This window comes from Merops nubicus, unplaced genomic scaffold, assembly GCF_000691845.1.
Source record: "Merops nubicus isolate BGI_N331 unplaced genomic scaffold, ASM69184v1 scaffold6377, whole genome shotgun sequence".
NCBI classification, from domain to species: Eukaryota; Metazoa; Chordata; class Aves; order Coraciiformes; family Meropidae; genus Merops; species Merops nubicus.
The window spans coordinates 69,816-84,831 of record NW_008618218.1 but is presented as its reverse complement, the minus strand read 5'-3'; the positions used below and the strand labels follow the sequence as shown (position 1 = coordinate 84,831).

The 15,016-nt window shown below is 42.1% G+C and overlaps 1 protein-coding gene across 1 annotated transcript in view; it reads right to left on the bottom strand.

The window, feature by feature from the left end:
- LOC103775893 (thrombospondin type-1 domain-containing protein 7B-like) overlaps positions 1-15,016 on the bottom strand; it is a gene marked incomplete at its 5' end in the record, with an annotated part of 100,376 nt that overhangs the window by 15,553 nt on the left and 69,807 nt on the right. The window contains 4 exons of the mRNA XM_008943367.1: positions 1,259-1,404; positions 7,731-7,848; positions 8,373-8,488; positions 9,894-10,035. Coding sequence (XP_008941615.1) covers positions 1,259-1,404; positions 7,731-7,848; positions 8,373-8,488; positions 9,894-10,035 — 522 coding nt within the window. The remainder of the gene's footprint in view (positions 1-1,258; positions 1,405-7,730; positions 7,849-8,372; positions 8,489-9,893; positions 10,036-15,016) is intronic.

Below are 15,016 nucleotides of genomic sequence, written 5' to 3'. Positions count from 1 at the left end.
CTAATGTTTAACAGATTTTGTTTGCACCAGCTGGACAAGATATCAGCTGGTGTTATCATTTTGTTATATTTATGTTCTACATAAATAAATACTGAGTGCACTATGTACAAGGACCATATTCACATTCCTAGTTGCAATGAGTTGTTGTTCATTCTATTAAATATTGATATATTTCTGTCTCTCTGATCTTGGACTGTCCAAAGACTGTCATGCTCCAGATTTTGTTTCTGAAAACCTGGGAAAATTCTGGGTATCTGTTCTGCCACCCACAGCAGTCGCTACACATCCATCTAGAGCATCTCAAAACTACGTAGGTATTCGAGGCACTCACAGCATGGTAGAGGGCAGACCAGAAAGCTCAACAGATGTGTCTTTACGTGCACCGTTGGCTTCAATCTCCTATGTGGTATGATGTGGAGAAGCAGCCACAGATCCGTGCAGTTGGCTTGTCCCCTGGGACTAGACTGGGTTCTCGTTCCCCACAACCACACTTCTCCCACCACCATCTCTCAGCAAAGCTATCTTTAAACAGCCTGAGTGGGCTTCACTCTGCCTGAGAAACCTCGCTGTGAAAGATTCACCTCTGCTTAAACTGGGTTACCGGCTAATACGTTTTAATATTGGAAATGTGATCTAGCAGATAAGGAGAGAAGAAAAAGCATAGAGGGGGAGAAAAAAGTCAATTCAAGCCTGACGCAAGTCACTGACAATGAAAAAGTGATGGCTCTAGTCATTTTTAGATCATTAAAAAGATAGCCAGGCTAAAGAAAGTGGTAACCAGCACTTGATACAATAACTCACACTATTGTACTGGAGACCTTGTGGGGAAAGACCTGCTATACAGGTCTTATTTTAAAAATGAAAGGGAAAAAAAGGCAAGAAAAAAAGATAAAAGTGCTATGCTCTCTTGAAATCTAGCCTATCTATTTTCTTGTTGGAGTTATTTTATATAATTAAATTATAAGTCCCCGTGACTATGCTCACTCAAGCACATTTACTCCATAAATCTCCTTTAATACCTCTATAAGCCCTCGGCACTCGAACCCGCATCGCTATAAATCACTGCCCGTGGCTGGAAGATGAGGGGCGGGGGTCCTGATCTCCCCCTGCTCTCCTATGGCTCTCACCAGCACCTTCACTGAGACACCCCCAACCCACCAGCCTCGGCCTCACTCAACTCAGCCATGTCACAGTGGGTTTTGTGACCCCAGGCGGGGGAGCCCTCGGAGCCCTCGGGAGCCGCGGGAGGGAAGCGTACCTGGAGGCTGCAGGGAGACCACGGGCCCAGCAGCCAGCTGTAGCAGGGCTTCAGCGGGCAGCTCCTCTGCTGGGTGAGCTGCTCCGGGCAGGGCCTGCCCCCGCCCGCTGCCCGCAGGACCACCGAGCGCCCACGCACCATCTGGCCTAGGCGAGGGGACAGGACAGGACACGGCGAAGGAGACCCGGAGGGAAAAGAGAAAGGCACGTTTGGTGATTGATGGGTATTCCTCGTTCATTTCCCACCACTAATAAAGCAATTAATTGGAAAGGCAAGTTGGATCATACGGATGCGGTCGCTGAGTCTAAGTGACGTAGTCACTGGTATCTTCCAACACAGTTTTTAAACACAGTTGTGCATGTTCTCCAAATACATTACTTGTTTGTGCAACACATTTAGAGCCTCAGCAAAATCCTGATTATTAAATATGACAAGAAAATAATTCCTATAGCAGCATCATTTCTAACATTACACATTCAATATGTTTCCAGAGATTTTTAACAAATGAAATTTTCTTTTTATGAGCAATTATGTGCATCTAATTTGAGGACTGCAAACACTCTAGTGGCTATTATCGTCCATAGCCATTTCTACCATTTCCATTAAAATCCTGTTTATTATTGGTGAAAACTTGTTCAGCCTCTGAATGGAAAAAGCAATTATGTTACTACTTTTGAAATAATAAAATTGAATATATTCATTAAAGTTACAGCAATTCCATTTCCATCTCCTTTGCTGTCCATTTACGTCCAGGAATGTTTTCATTCAGAATGTTTCAATTAGAATCCCAGCTCCAATTAAAAAGAAAACTGGGAAAGAAAAGCCCCTTATGCAACAGGATGCAGAGGATTGTGCCGGGGATAAGGGAAAAAATTTCTGCCTTGAGTTTAAGTAGACATGGATTTGAGAGACAGCTAAAAAAATATAAAGATTTGGGTAACAAGATTTGGGTAAATTCTGTTTAAGGTACATCTCTCATAACTGACATCATGACTGTCTATGGAGCAGGGTTTCCAAAAACATTTTAGCAAACAAAAATTAAAAGCAGACACACCTGAAAAAGCTACTGATGGATACCTTAGCAAGCTCTCTTGCCTTTACAATCATATTCCCTTGCTCTGACACATTGAATTCCATTTTCAAACCCATTTAAATCAATTTTAAGACTTCCTCCTTTTCCAGTTCTAATCCCTCGGACCTGGGGAGCTTGTAACAGAAGTGATGATAAAAGCTCTTATCCACATGACTGTGCATTCAGCTGTCACGGAATCAGATACATTAGCAGGTGAAAAAAAGTCCTACCAGCCGAGGGGAAAGGAAAGGCAGAAATTCCTGTGGTTCACTGGGGTCAGAGCAAGGGAAGAGAAACCTCCAGCCCACTGCCAGCAAACCCCACAGCAGCCCTCCCCTGCCCAACCAACCAAAAGGAGCCACTTCTTCCTCTCCAGCAATGCACCAAATCTGATGGATTCTTCCTAATTCTGAATGCAGAAAGCTGGTAAGCAATGGAAAAGGCTCTTTGAGGAACTGTGGGAAGCCCATGGCTGTGGAATTTTTGGGATGCCAAGTGGCTCACCTGGGTCAGGGAGCTCTGCAGCCCCACCAGGCACGAGCTCCTGAAATGGCAGCTATGGAAAAGGAGATCCCCTAAGCTTAAAAGATCTGATTTCATTAGGAGGGACTTGAAAGGCTGAAGCATTCATCAAGCTATTTTAATTAAAGAAATAATTTCCTTTCGTACACACTGTTTAACATCTTTCTAGCAAAATGTAAATGGGAAGATCATTGAATAGAAAACATGACCTTCCTTTTAGGAGGAATTAACAGCCATTCTGTATCTATCTACATTTTGTTTTCCTACAGTTGGTCATCCAAACCATATGAACTCAGTACCTTCACAATGGGTCCTTGACTCATTTAGTCTATCACTTTCTTTTTATACTGTGAACAAATCATCGAAGGAAGAAATTTTATAGAAATTTTCTTTGCACAATCACTGCAGTGAGCTTCTTAAAGCTGTGATTTTCTTTTCTCACTCCACAAACATAATCTAGGTGCTCAGTTACCACTCAAGTAGCAGAAAAACTCGATGTTTTTATTTTTTTAGCACTTTTTGCTGCCTATGAAGAACAGAATCTCACTGCATCTGAAATTAATTTGCTTCAAATACAAACTCTGGAAGAGTTAAAGCAGTCCTAGTTGTCTCTTTAACCTCCCAGTGAATTCTTCTTTAATTTCCCAATGAATCTGCCACATTTCTGATTCCTCTGATTCCACTTTGCAGTGTTAGATGATAAAAAAATTAAGACAGGAAGTGTGCTGAAAATTGAAAACACGTATTTCTTCATATCCTCAAATTTGTCATTAGCTTTGAAAGGGGAAAAAAAAGAGGGTAGTCTTGTTAATGCTGGTCACTTAAAATCCTGTTTTCCATCAGTGGATAAAATTTCATCTCAGAAGCATAGGATTGCATTTTCAAACCAGAAGAGTAAGATTTTTTTATCCCCCAAAAATTCTTGCCATTCCTTGTATTCTATCCCCACAAAGTGATGCATCACAGCTGAAACCAAGATGATTAAAATTCCTACTAGAGTTCATCCCAGTCAAAATTCCTGACATGACCTTCTCTGTTTGATGAGTGTGAGCAAAGCACACAAACCACAGCCCTATCAGGCAACCACAAGACTAGAGCAGGGATCAAGGGACTTCAATACAGCCCTGAAGGTCAGGTTAGTTCGAGTCACAAGCAGATGAAACTGGTGACAAAACAGGGCTTTTCATCCACTTCCAGCTGCCAGTCCCTCCAGCAGGCACTGGGGCATCCCATGTTTTGGTGGCTCCTCTTCCATCAGTGTATCTCAGCACCATGAGACTGCAGCTTGCTGAGTTTGAGCAGCAAGCAAGAAAAAGTCACAGAAGTTTCTTCTTCAGGAGGCAAAATCAAAAATGTTTTACCAAATTGCTGATGAATCAGTGAAAAATGTAACCAGCTCTTTTTTTCAGTGGTGCATGTCCTTGTCCCCCTCGTTTCTGTCCCATGGGTCAGTCTGGTGTTGGGGTGCACGTCTCTGCAACCTGCCATGGGCTCTTCTGGGCCCTGAGGACTGAGCAGTGGGTTCAACCCTGGATAACTCAGGTAAATCTCATAATTTATCTGATGAAGTCAGCTCTATAACTGGCAAAAAATGGGTTTAGGTGGGTTCATACATTTAGCACTCCTGTTAGACAACTCAGGAGAAATCATATGGGCTTGGAAAACATTAATACAGAAAAATTCAGAATCCTCATGTATTCATTTGCCTTAATAAAGGAAATACAACTTGCTGGGGATTATCCTTACCAAACATCTTTCCAGTAATTTTGACTCAGGCTGTGGGAGCATCATCCATTAACACAGTCCAATAAATCTTTTCATAGCAGTACAGCAGCTGATAGGAGGAACCCTAATCTATAACCCAATGTCTGCCTAAAGTCCCAGCCAGCATCTTGAACAGATGCTGCCCAGAACTACAGCTGTAGCAGGCAAATATCAGTTACACATCTCCGTAGGCTCAGCGCAGGCAGGAAAGAGAGATCTACTTTACTCATCATCATTTATAAAAATCAATATATTCGCCTTTGGCTGCTGTGTACCAGAACCATATTAGCTGTCAGTGCCCCATACACAGCAGCACCACTTCATGTTTAAATGCACTGTTCCATAAAATAAAAGCTGAGCAAGAGAAAGGTACTATCCATTAAAATATATCACAGCAAACTGTTACTGGAAGAGATGGACAGAATAAAAATGTTAGCAACAATGCTTGAGTTAAGAAACACATGAAAGCATAAATCCAGCAACACTAAATTTTGAGCTGAATTATATTTAAATTATGTTTCTCTTTGAAGCCATTTATGGTACTTCAGCAGGCCCTTCATACGCTCTCCAAGAAAAGCCAGAAAAGCAGATTATTATTGTGAGCAGAGCCAGTAACGGGGCGGAAAACCGATTTGCTGTGAGTTATTTCTGAGAACTGTGCATCTAGGTCCTGCATTTTAGCTTTATCAAATACTGGGCAATTACTTATTTGGCAAAGGGAAGCCGAATCAGTGTTTACTAAAGCAAATTCCACAGCTCATTTATTGTCATCTTTTGGTTTTCTCTGTCTAATGTGAAGCTTCATCCTATTCTCACAAAAGCCCGGGAGAAACTCATGATGATTTCAAAGGTATTTCAGTCCATGAGCCTTTGGGTAGGAAACCCTTGCTGCATTCATCAGTGAAGTGCTACCTGCAGAAGAGTACACAATTAATGTCTTCTCTGTTAATATCATCATCCAGTAGTATTTATACCCAGCTGGAACTCGGTGAAGAAGCTGAAATGATGGTACTTCTGCTGTTGGAACCACACAAGAGCCACGGCCACAGGACTGGTGCTAAGGTCCCTCTATCACAGATGTCTGATATCAGTGTAGCTCCATGCCTGATGGTTGCTGCAGTAAAACTCAGATCACGGCTGGGGCTGACACGAAATAAACCATGTGCTCAGAGTAACTTGGATCCAAAGTACTTCTGTTTCATTGACACTCCTGCTTTGGGATGAGATTCAGAAGACTCTTGGGTCTCTGCAAAGCTATTCAGATGACAGAGAAGGACTGAGAAAAACTTGGCTTCCTTATAACACAAATTTTTAAGGCTTTCTCAGCTGCTTAGCTGCCATAGGTTCAGAAAATAATATCTCCAGCTCTAAATTGCACACATCTCTGGCCTGAACTGTACGAGCCAGCTCTCTAGCTAGCAATACAATGGAGTCAGAACATTTGATGACCAGAAGATGACGCATAGATGGAGCTGAGCTTGGGCTTGACTATGTAGTTCAAGTAACTTAATGAGGTTTGGCATCTCCAGCCAGAACACTCACTGGAATGTCTGCTTCTGCAGGGCACACATGATTCCAGTCTTCCTCTGCAGAAGCACAGCTCTGACTGAGGACATGAAGTTGACTGTTGCTCCTTATAGAATCCTAGAATTGCTATGGTTGGAAAGGACCTCTAGGATCATCAAGTCCAACCTCCAACCCAACATTTCCCTAACCACCTGAACACCTCCAGGGATAATGAGTCCACCACCTCCCTTGTTGCAAGCACTAGCAATCATCAGCTCTTTAACCAGTCTTTAGGTTTTCCATAAACATTTCAGGATCAGGGGCAGAATACAAGATGTACCTTTACTTGAGTATACCCCTTTGCAAACTATGCAGTGTAAGAGCTCAGGATGAAGAAATCTTCAGGGATTATATAGGGCGAGCTCCTCCTTTAGCACACTAAAAGCCATAATGAAGTTACAACCTGCTTTTGCATATGTAGCTCTCTTTATTTTAGTAAGTGACTGAACACTCAGAAAAATAATTTAAGTCTGTTCAGCAACAAGAGCTTTAACACTCCAAAATGCATTTTGAAGAAAAAATAAAATTTGGACTTAACAGTATTCGTAGTGCGTTGTTGTTAAAACACTGTCCATGAATTATTCATCTCTGTTAAGAAAGCACTACTTTACAAAAGGGCTAAAAGCTCAGCAAAGAAAGAACACCACTAATGCAAATATTAAGCTTTTTTCTGTAACAGGCTTTGATCTCTGAAATCCATCTGAAGGAATCACTTTATGGAAGTTAAGAGCTTTTTCCTTTTTGACCTTAAGTGAATTTGATTCGAATGTACATTATGGCTCTTGAATCTTAAAGACCATTAGCTGTACGTCTAATGCACATCAGAAGACTGGAAATAAAATCACAAGCTTATTTTGAATAAAACCTTCAATGCATTTTCTCATGTCAATACTCAAAGTGTTTTTTAAATCATATAAAGTTTAGAAAGGTCTTAATCCTTTCACTTTCTGTATGCTGGGGAGCATTACTGGCTAAAGAAAACCTCGCTGAAGTTACTGGAGTCACACAAGTACTGAAGGACATGTGGATGCAGAGAGACAGAGGCATATACTAGAAGATTAAAAGTAGTCTGAGTGTTTTTTCTTCGGTGTGATGTAATTATGTTACTAAAAGTAACTTCACCAGAGGATTTGTATTTACTTAATTATGCATTTCTTCAGAATCCTCTAACTTTTCCCAGCTCTTTGCTAGCTCTACATACTCCTGCCTTGGGTTAATGTTTCCTGTGACTAAATTCTGAGAGTTTGAATTAATAAAATAATCCTCCAGGCACCTGTCCACTTGGTTTCACAAACAGCACTTTTCACTTCAGAGGACTTTGAAAACAGTCAACAGTTTGAAACAGTTTTTCAAAAACCACAACACCTCAGGACCTCAAGAGCATCCAAGCCCACCTCTGAAGGGCTCAGGGCAACCCCTGTGCTCTGTACCCCTGCTCAGGGGTACATACCCCATAACCCCTGCCCAGGGCAGGCTCCCGTTCGTGCTGCATTGCTGAGGTGTGTGTGGGGCGGGGGGTAGGGGGCAGGAGGGCAGCTGGGGACTCACCGCCGGTGCCACACGTGTGGGAGCACTGGGACCAGGCTGACCAGGCCGAGAGCCGGCAGTCCACGGCGCAGCCCACCTCGCACCGCCGGCGCGTCTGCACCGGCTCCTCCAGGCCCAGCTGAGAGGGGACAGGGAAACAACAGGCGTCAGCAACCCCACGTCCCCTGCCCACCTCCTGCCCTGGATGGCCACCCAGTCAGGAAACCCAAAACGGGCAGGACACCAGCATCGCTGCTTCCAGGCAGCTTTCCCAAGGGTGCGATCGGTGACAGTGGTTTCAGTGGCAACGCATTTCACATCTAAGGGTCCCTCAGTGTTTGGGTCTTATTCTGAGAGGACAATCCCAAGCTTCTAGTGGGGCACAACCTCCCTGGTCACCAGCTTTGCTGGAGCCACTGGGATGGTGCAGGGTTGGTAGCCATGCCCCATGCATTTGAGTCAAGGAGTGACACCACCCACTAACACCCCGGGGATGCTTTTGTTCCCCAAAGCACCCAACTGCTGTACTCCCAGTACTCCTCCAAGGACACAACTTCACCATCTACAGATGATGTCTTGGTGTGGGGATCAGAAGTCACGGGTTTTCTGGAAACAAAGGGAAGCTCTGTTTGTTTCCTGTGTGCAGGAGTGTGCCATGCTCACCCGCTGGCAGAGCCGTGTGCTGACGGTGGCCCCGTCGCTGCGCTGGCAGCTCAGGAGGCGGCGCCGCTCCCCGTGCCCGCAGGTGGCATTGGCACCCAGCTGGCACCCGCTCCAGCCTGCAGACACAAAGCAAAGGATGCAGGTCACACTCGTCGTACTGTTTTCACATCTTTTTATTCAACAGACAGCTTACCTTCCCCTCGTGTGGTGCTCCCCCACGTCAGGGCATCCCAAAGCCAAGAGCAACCCCCGCAAAGGAAAGTTGCTCTTCAAACTTAGTGGGTCTCGGAGGAGGAACCACTCATTTTGTACTCCAGTACCCCCTTAATGAAACTGGTACATCAGAGTGCACAGGACACTGTTAAAAACTGATACATCTGCCAGTCCAACCCAGCTGGCATATTTACAAGACCGTATTGTCTGAAGTAAAGTTCCTTGATAAAGTAGCCAGGGAATTTTTTGAAGGGCAACTCTGGTGTAACTTATGCCTTGTCTCAAGGCAAAGCTTTCCATTATTTAAAACTAAGCTCTAATACTCATGAAGTAAAAATGGTATTTCCAGCAGAAAATTCGTATCTTATCACTTGTCTGAAATTATCATGGTCAGAATACAACTAAACTGAAATAAGCCTTAAAACACCATTTAAAATAAACAAAAAGCACAGCACAACTAAAATTTCCATATACCACCAACAATAGGAAGCAGAAGAGAAGAAAACCTATTACTCTGTGTCTTCTATCTCTGATAAACATGAACACGTAAATGTTCTGCATTTCCGAAATGTGATGATAAAAAAAGGCATCGTCCTGCTGCCTGGGTGTTTCTAGGGCTTTTGTTTCATACAGGCTGAGTTTATATGCAGATATTTTAGCCTGTTTTGCTCTCCCTTCCCACTAGCCCCCAAACTCCTCAGATCTCTCCTCTCTCTGCCTTTTTCATTTATCTGAGCTGGTCAAAACAAAAGGAATTTTTCGGTGTTTTCTTTGTTTGTTTGCAACAGATTTAATTGCTTCTAAGGTCATAAATAATGCATCTTGCTCTGAATGTCCTATGCCCACCCGTACAACCCGTATTTGTGTCCAAACCAGACTTTTGTTGGTATTATTAGCTTCACTGGAATCACATTTTTTTTTTTTCAACTGGAATTTTGTCATTAATTCTGTTGCTAACCCACCGAAAAGAAAAGATTCTATTTAACTTTTTTCATTTCCAGTGTACCTGCAATGACAACTTCAATTAAAAATTGTGCATTTCTCCATTTCTCCACTAACCTGTGGTCAAAAAAAAAAATGTAGGCATGCAATTAACTTTAGTGAAATCAGTGATATCTATATATAACTCTTTTCAAGCCAAGACTTTAACCAAGGCTACAAGCAAGCAAAACTGAAAACACAACTGAAGAAAGCCTTTAAGAGCTGAGGCTTTTATGCAAAGATACTTGGCAAAGCAGAACATCAATTTAATATATATTGCAACTGATGTCACTTCCTGCTAAGAGGAGAATGGAAAGTTACACCTACCTGTTAGATTGTACTGATACTGGAAGCAATTTTGGTTAAGAATACATGGCTTCATTTGTGTATCTTCAGGGCAGGGCTTTTTATTGACAGAAGACCTTAGCACTTGTCGGGTCCGGGTCTGCATAACACTTGGATCACACACCTATACACAAAAGTGATGGACAATACAAGAGACCCCAGTAAATCATACAGACAAGAAAAGAAATGTGGTTCAAAGGTGAGATTCCAATATTAATAAAAGTCATCTTCTGCCCACCCTGATTTTAGACACTCCTATACTGCTTATTTCTGTAACTTTTTGTAAGGATCCATGTGGACCACAGGATAAGGATCATGACCTTTTGCTGTGGTCTACTTTCCGCCTTTTTTCAAGGCTTCTAGTAAAATGCCACAGCACTGAATAATGGGACAGGACTTCTGGAACAATTAATGTGGGTTTTTTTTAAGTAATAACTGATATTACAGCAAAGCTTTCATTTCAAGGAAGGACATTAGTAATTGCAGATCAGTTACGATGCTGACAACATGATGGGGTGACTTCTCAAAGTATGTGATACAAATAACTGATGTGTGACTGCCTATAAACCAGGATTTGCTCATTTATATTTTCACATGAATACAAACCAACCAAGGCCAGTTTCCATTTATATTTGCACATCACAGGCTTGAAAACTGTTTGGTTTTAGCAGCACTCCATCCTGAGTCTCTCAGCGCTGTGGCATGGGGCTGTTCCCATTTTGCTGCAGACTTAGCAATAGTGACTGGGTACTTTCAGCCTTGCAAGAAACATGCCCGTTATGTAGAGGAAAACATCTGCTTGTTGCTACAAATCCCCTCTTGCAGCCTCCTGCTTACCCCTCCTCTGCAGCACCTGAGAGCTCTTTTCTTTGGATGTCACAGGAGGTCTCATCCAGCTCTGCTTATGCATTTCATAAGCTTTTTCCTTGGTTTACTTAAGTCAAGGCCACAGCATAAGCACTGGCTGGGCCATGGGGAACACAATGCTGCTGATGATGGTTGTTGCACCCACATCTCATGCCAAGGGGAACTATTTCAGGAGGAAGGAGCTGTGATAGCAAAGATTAAACGCCTGTGACACCAGGCAAGGGTAAGGTGAAGAGCACTAAGGATTGCAGCTTTGTCCCATTAAATGAAATTGCAAAAAAAAAGAAAGTCTAAATAAGCTTATTCTAAGACAAGGTGATTACAGGAATATGTGGTGGCCATTTAAGCTGCAGGGCTGGGACAGAAAAACAGCCCCAAGGGCAGAGGCTCTGACCCACTGAAACTCAGCAGAATTTTCCCACAATCCAGTACACTGGGAATGGGTGTGTGGAAGTGTTCTCAGCAAACTTAATGGAAATAAATCTCTGTTCACAGCCACTTAATGTACAAGATAACCTATTTAATTCCTAACTGTCTCTCATTAAGACTAAAGATTGCTCAGGAACAGCAGAGAGAACCAAAAAAACAATGCCCGTAGAAATACATTTTCATAAATGCTTGAGAATTTAATCCAGAATTTTTCTGTAGAATACTTTAATTACAAAAAATAACTAACAGTTTAAAGCCACAAGCTTATTATTATGCAGTGCACTGCCTGCAAACACTGAACCCTGCACGGGTGAAGGTATGGGTAATTCCTGTATTGTGAGTATTAACAAGAAATGTAATGGCATTGCAGCATCAATCTAGACATCAAACTGCTGTAAACTGCATTAGTTGCACAGATGACAGCGTAACTAAAACAGAATAAATATCAGGACAAATAGGAAAAAAGTCTGGTCCAGTCTTCCTTATGCTTATACTATGTGCAGGAAATTCTACTGTGCTCTTATTGCTGACACACACCTTGTCAAATCATTTTAAATGGTAATCTTATTTGAATCCAAGGTCATCTAAAATACCTGATTGTTCTTAATTATCTGAAAGTTAAAACTATGCTAAGTGTTTACCAATAATTTACTGCCTTTTCTTGCGACTAATCTGACTGTTCATCCTCCTAACTAACACTAATAACTTAAATGATTTGCCAATAAAACAAATTAAAAAAAAAAGCCAAACCAAAGAAGCCAACTCAGTAGCTACTCCTAATTAATGTCTCTCTGCATTATGTTACCAAAGTCAAAAAAACTGATGAATGCTGTGAAAGAAGTCTGTGCCATCTTGGAAACACCTGTTTTTGCTCCATTCCAAATAAGAACCTGCAGACAGGAAATATGCATCATTTGTAGATAAGTAACTTCTTTTAATAACGTAGTATTTTCCCCTGTCTAGACTGCACCCCACTGTGCTCAATTCCAGGACACAGCTCAGTGCTGCACACACTGTCATACAGCCACCCAGATTTCCTGGCTAGCAGGACCACTCTCCCTCTTGGATGTCCTCCTGGCGAGGAGCACAACAGTCCAAAAGGTCAAAATCTATCTGGTGTTTACCAACATCCCAATAAACGGCTGATTTACTGCAGCTCTGAAGTCAGTGTTCTCACATGGCTGATGAGCCAGAAGCCAGAGTGGATGTGATAAGCTCCCCACTTTTCCCAGTTTTCAATAATAAAGAATCTCTGTAAGAAAAGCGTTCAGTTAATCACGCTGAGTACACGGGAAACAGGCAAAGATTCAAAGTCGGCACACTGTAACTAATATCCTGTAATATTATTTGTTGAATTTCTCTTTACGTCAATTGAGAAGTCAATTTAGTTTTATAATTGATTTTCTGGCCTTACTCTTTCAAGTTAACTTTGTAAAAAATTGAGTCAAATATGTATGGAACTGAGTAAGCAGCAGGAGGGAAAGATTTGTGAAGAACAAGACGAAAGCTGGGATTTTCAAAGGAGCAAGAGGGAGCTGAGTATTGCCAGTCACCCTGGAACCTCAGTGGGCTTAGGTGCACAACTCCTGCATGAACCCTCCAAAATCCCAGGCTAGACAAATTAAATATTTACCATGTGGCAAAAGCTGAGGAATGGCTTGGCACACTCCAAGTCATTAGGGGATGTGAACGGTAAAAGTTAAAGAAGAGGGATTGTTGCCAGCAGGGAGATGTTGAGGGTATTAACAAGCAATAATGAAGAGAAGTGTGTAAGCTGCATAGCAACAGGAAGATATTCTGTCAATTGTCACCACTGCCATCACTACCAATGGCATGTAGGTAGTCCTGAAACTGGATCTTAAAAAACACTGAGGAAAAAGAATGATCACCATCACTGGCAAATTAAATTTTTAGGAGGTAAGACAGCCAGCAGACAGTAATATTATAGAAAAGGTAGCAAAAGAAAGAAATACTGCCTGAGTGATTAAAGTAAGAATTCATCACAGAATTAATTAAAGATTTGGACAAGATTATGGAAGAAGTTGATTCAGAATATTCTCATAAAGAAGAAAATGACAAAACCAGCTTGACTGTTCAAATACTCCTCCATATGAAATAGGGCAGGTGCCATTCAGATACCTGGATCAGGAGTGGATCTGCTCTATCCCACTAATACTCCAAGGTTCTTATCACAAGCATATATGAATCTACAAATTTGGGGGGGTTGAATAAATAAAACACACTGAGTATCTTCATTTACAGCTCCTCTCCTCCCACTGAGTGGATGCTAGACTTTCAAAGACATTATTTTACTTCCCACTGTTCTATTAATAACTACTACTTTCACTGATCATAGGTTAAGCTTTTTAAAAATTATTTTTACATTAGTCAGCCATTACCTCCTGTAAGGTAATCACAGCTGGTCTGTGCTCAGCATTAGCCAACATTGTAGTGGAAGCATGAGGAATGAGGAAAAGGAGCAACTTAACTTGTATTTTTGAGATCATCTCTTTATGGTCATGCTACTTGTTTTTATGCCTGTTATAAATCCCATAACTAGTTTCCATAGTTTGAGAATTTGTTATGCAACAATGTGTTAACATTTGGTGCACCAGACTTAGAGTGCAATGATTTATGAGATAGATTCAGGCAGTGTCAACGCCAGGTGATGGCTGAAAGCTCAGAATCCCGTGCAGGTGCTGAAGCTCTCCACACACACAGAGCTCACTGTTCTGTGCTGGGGTCCAGACTGAGCAACTATTGCACAGACCTCATGTAGAAAGCAGAAGGAGAAAACGAAGATGCGTGAAATTCATCCTCTTGCTTAGGTCTCAGCTCCAGGGATATCTCCAGCAAACCACAATAGGAGCAACTCTAGACCCAGACTTGGCACCTTCCACTGATCTTTCCAGGAAAATTGAGGCTCTGCTCTGCCAGATGGTTGGTGCTATCAGGAAGGAAAAGTAATTTTTGCTGCAGCCATCAGAACTTTAGTATTTGCAAGTAGAAAACCTTTGTCCAATTTCTGCCTCTATTCTGGACAACTAAAATCCACTCCATGGATCAAAGGAGGACAACGAATATGGGCGCTGACTTGGGTATAAAACACAGAATCACTAAGGTTGGAAAAGATGTCTAAGATCATCAAGTCGAACTATCAGCCCAACACCACAATGACCACTAACCATGTCCTGCAGTACCATGTCCACATGTTTTTTTAAACCCTCCAGGGATGGTGACTCCACCACCTCCCTGGGCAGCCTGTTCCAATGCTTCACCACTCTTCTAGTAAAGAATATAAGAGAGAAAACAGGTCCTAAGGAATGGAGGCAGCTGTGACGCACAAAGGTAAGACGGTCAGAGTCCTGGATAACTCTACGTACTTTCAAGGTTAGGTGCCAACTAAGTTAACTTTTATAGACTATGTTGTTTGTTGGATTTAGTCCAGATTCATTCCTGATGACCGTAAGCAGTACGGTGTGTAATTCAGGCATGCGCTTGCTTTGGTATCAGTGATAGGAATGGAATGAATTTTGGGCTGGAAATAATAATGGGGACCTAACTCAGGTTGCAAATTAATAGTGTACAGCAGTAGGACATCACACACAGCGAGTTTCTTTTCGTGTATAACTATACTGTCCCAGCCTACTTAACTGTATTAAATCTCACCATTTCCATTATCCTCTTCTAGGAGCTGTGTAAAAGTTGAGCTGGAGTCAGGGATTTATAGGCCAGGTTACATAAACCACTACAGAAACAAAATTCTCTGAAGCAATGAGACACACATAAAATGCTAAAGTAGGAATGAA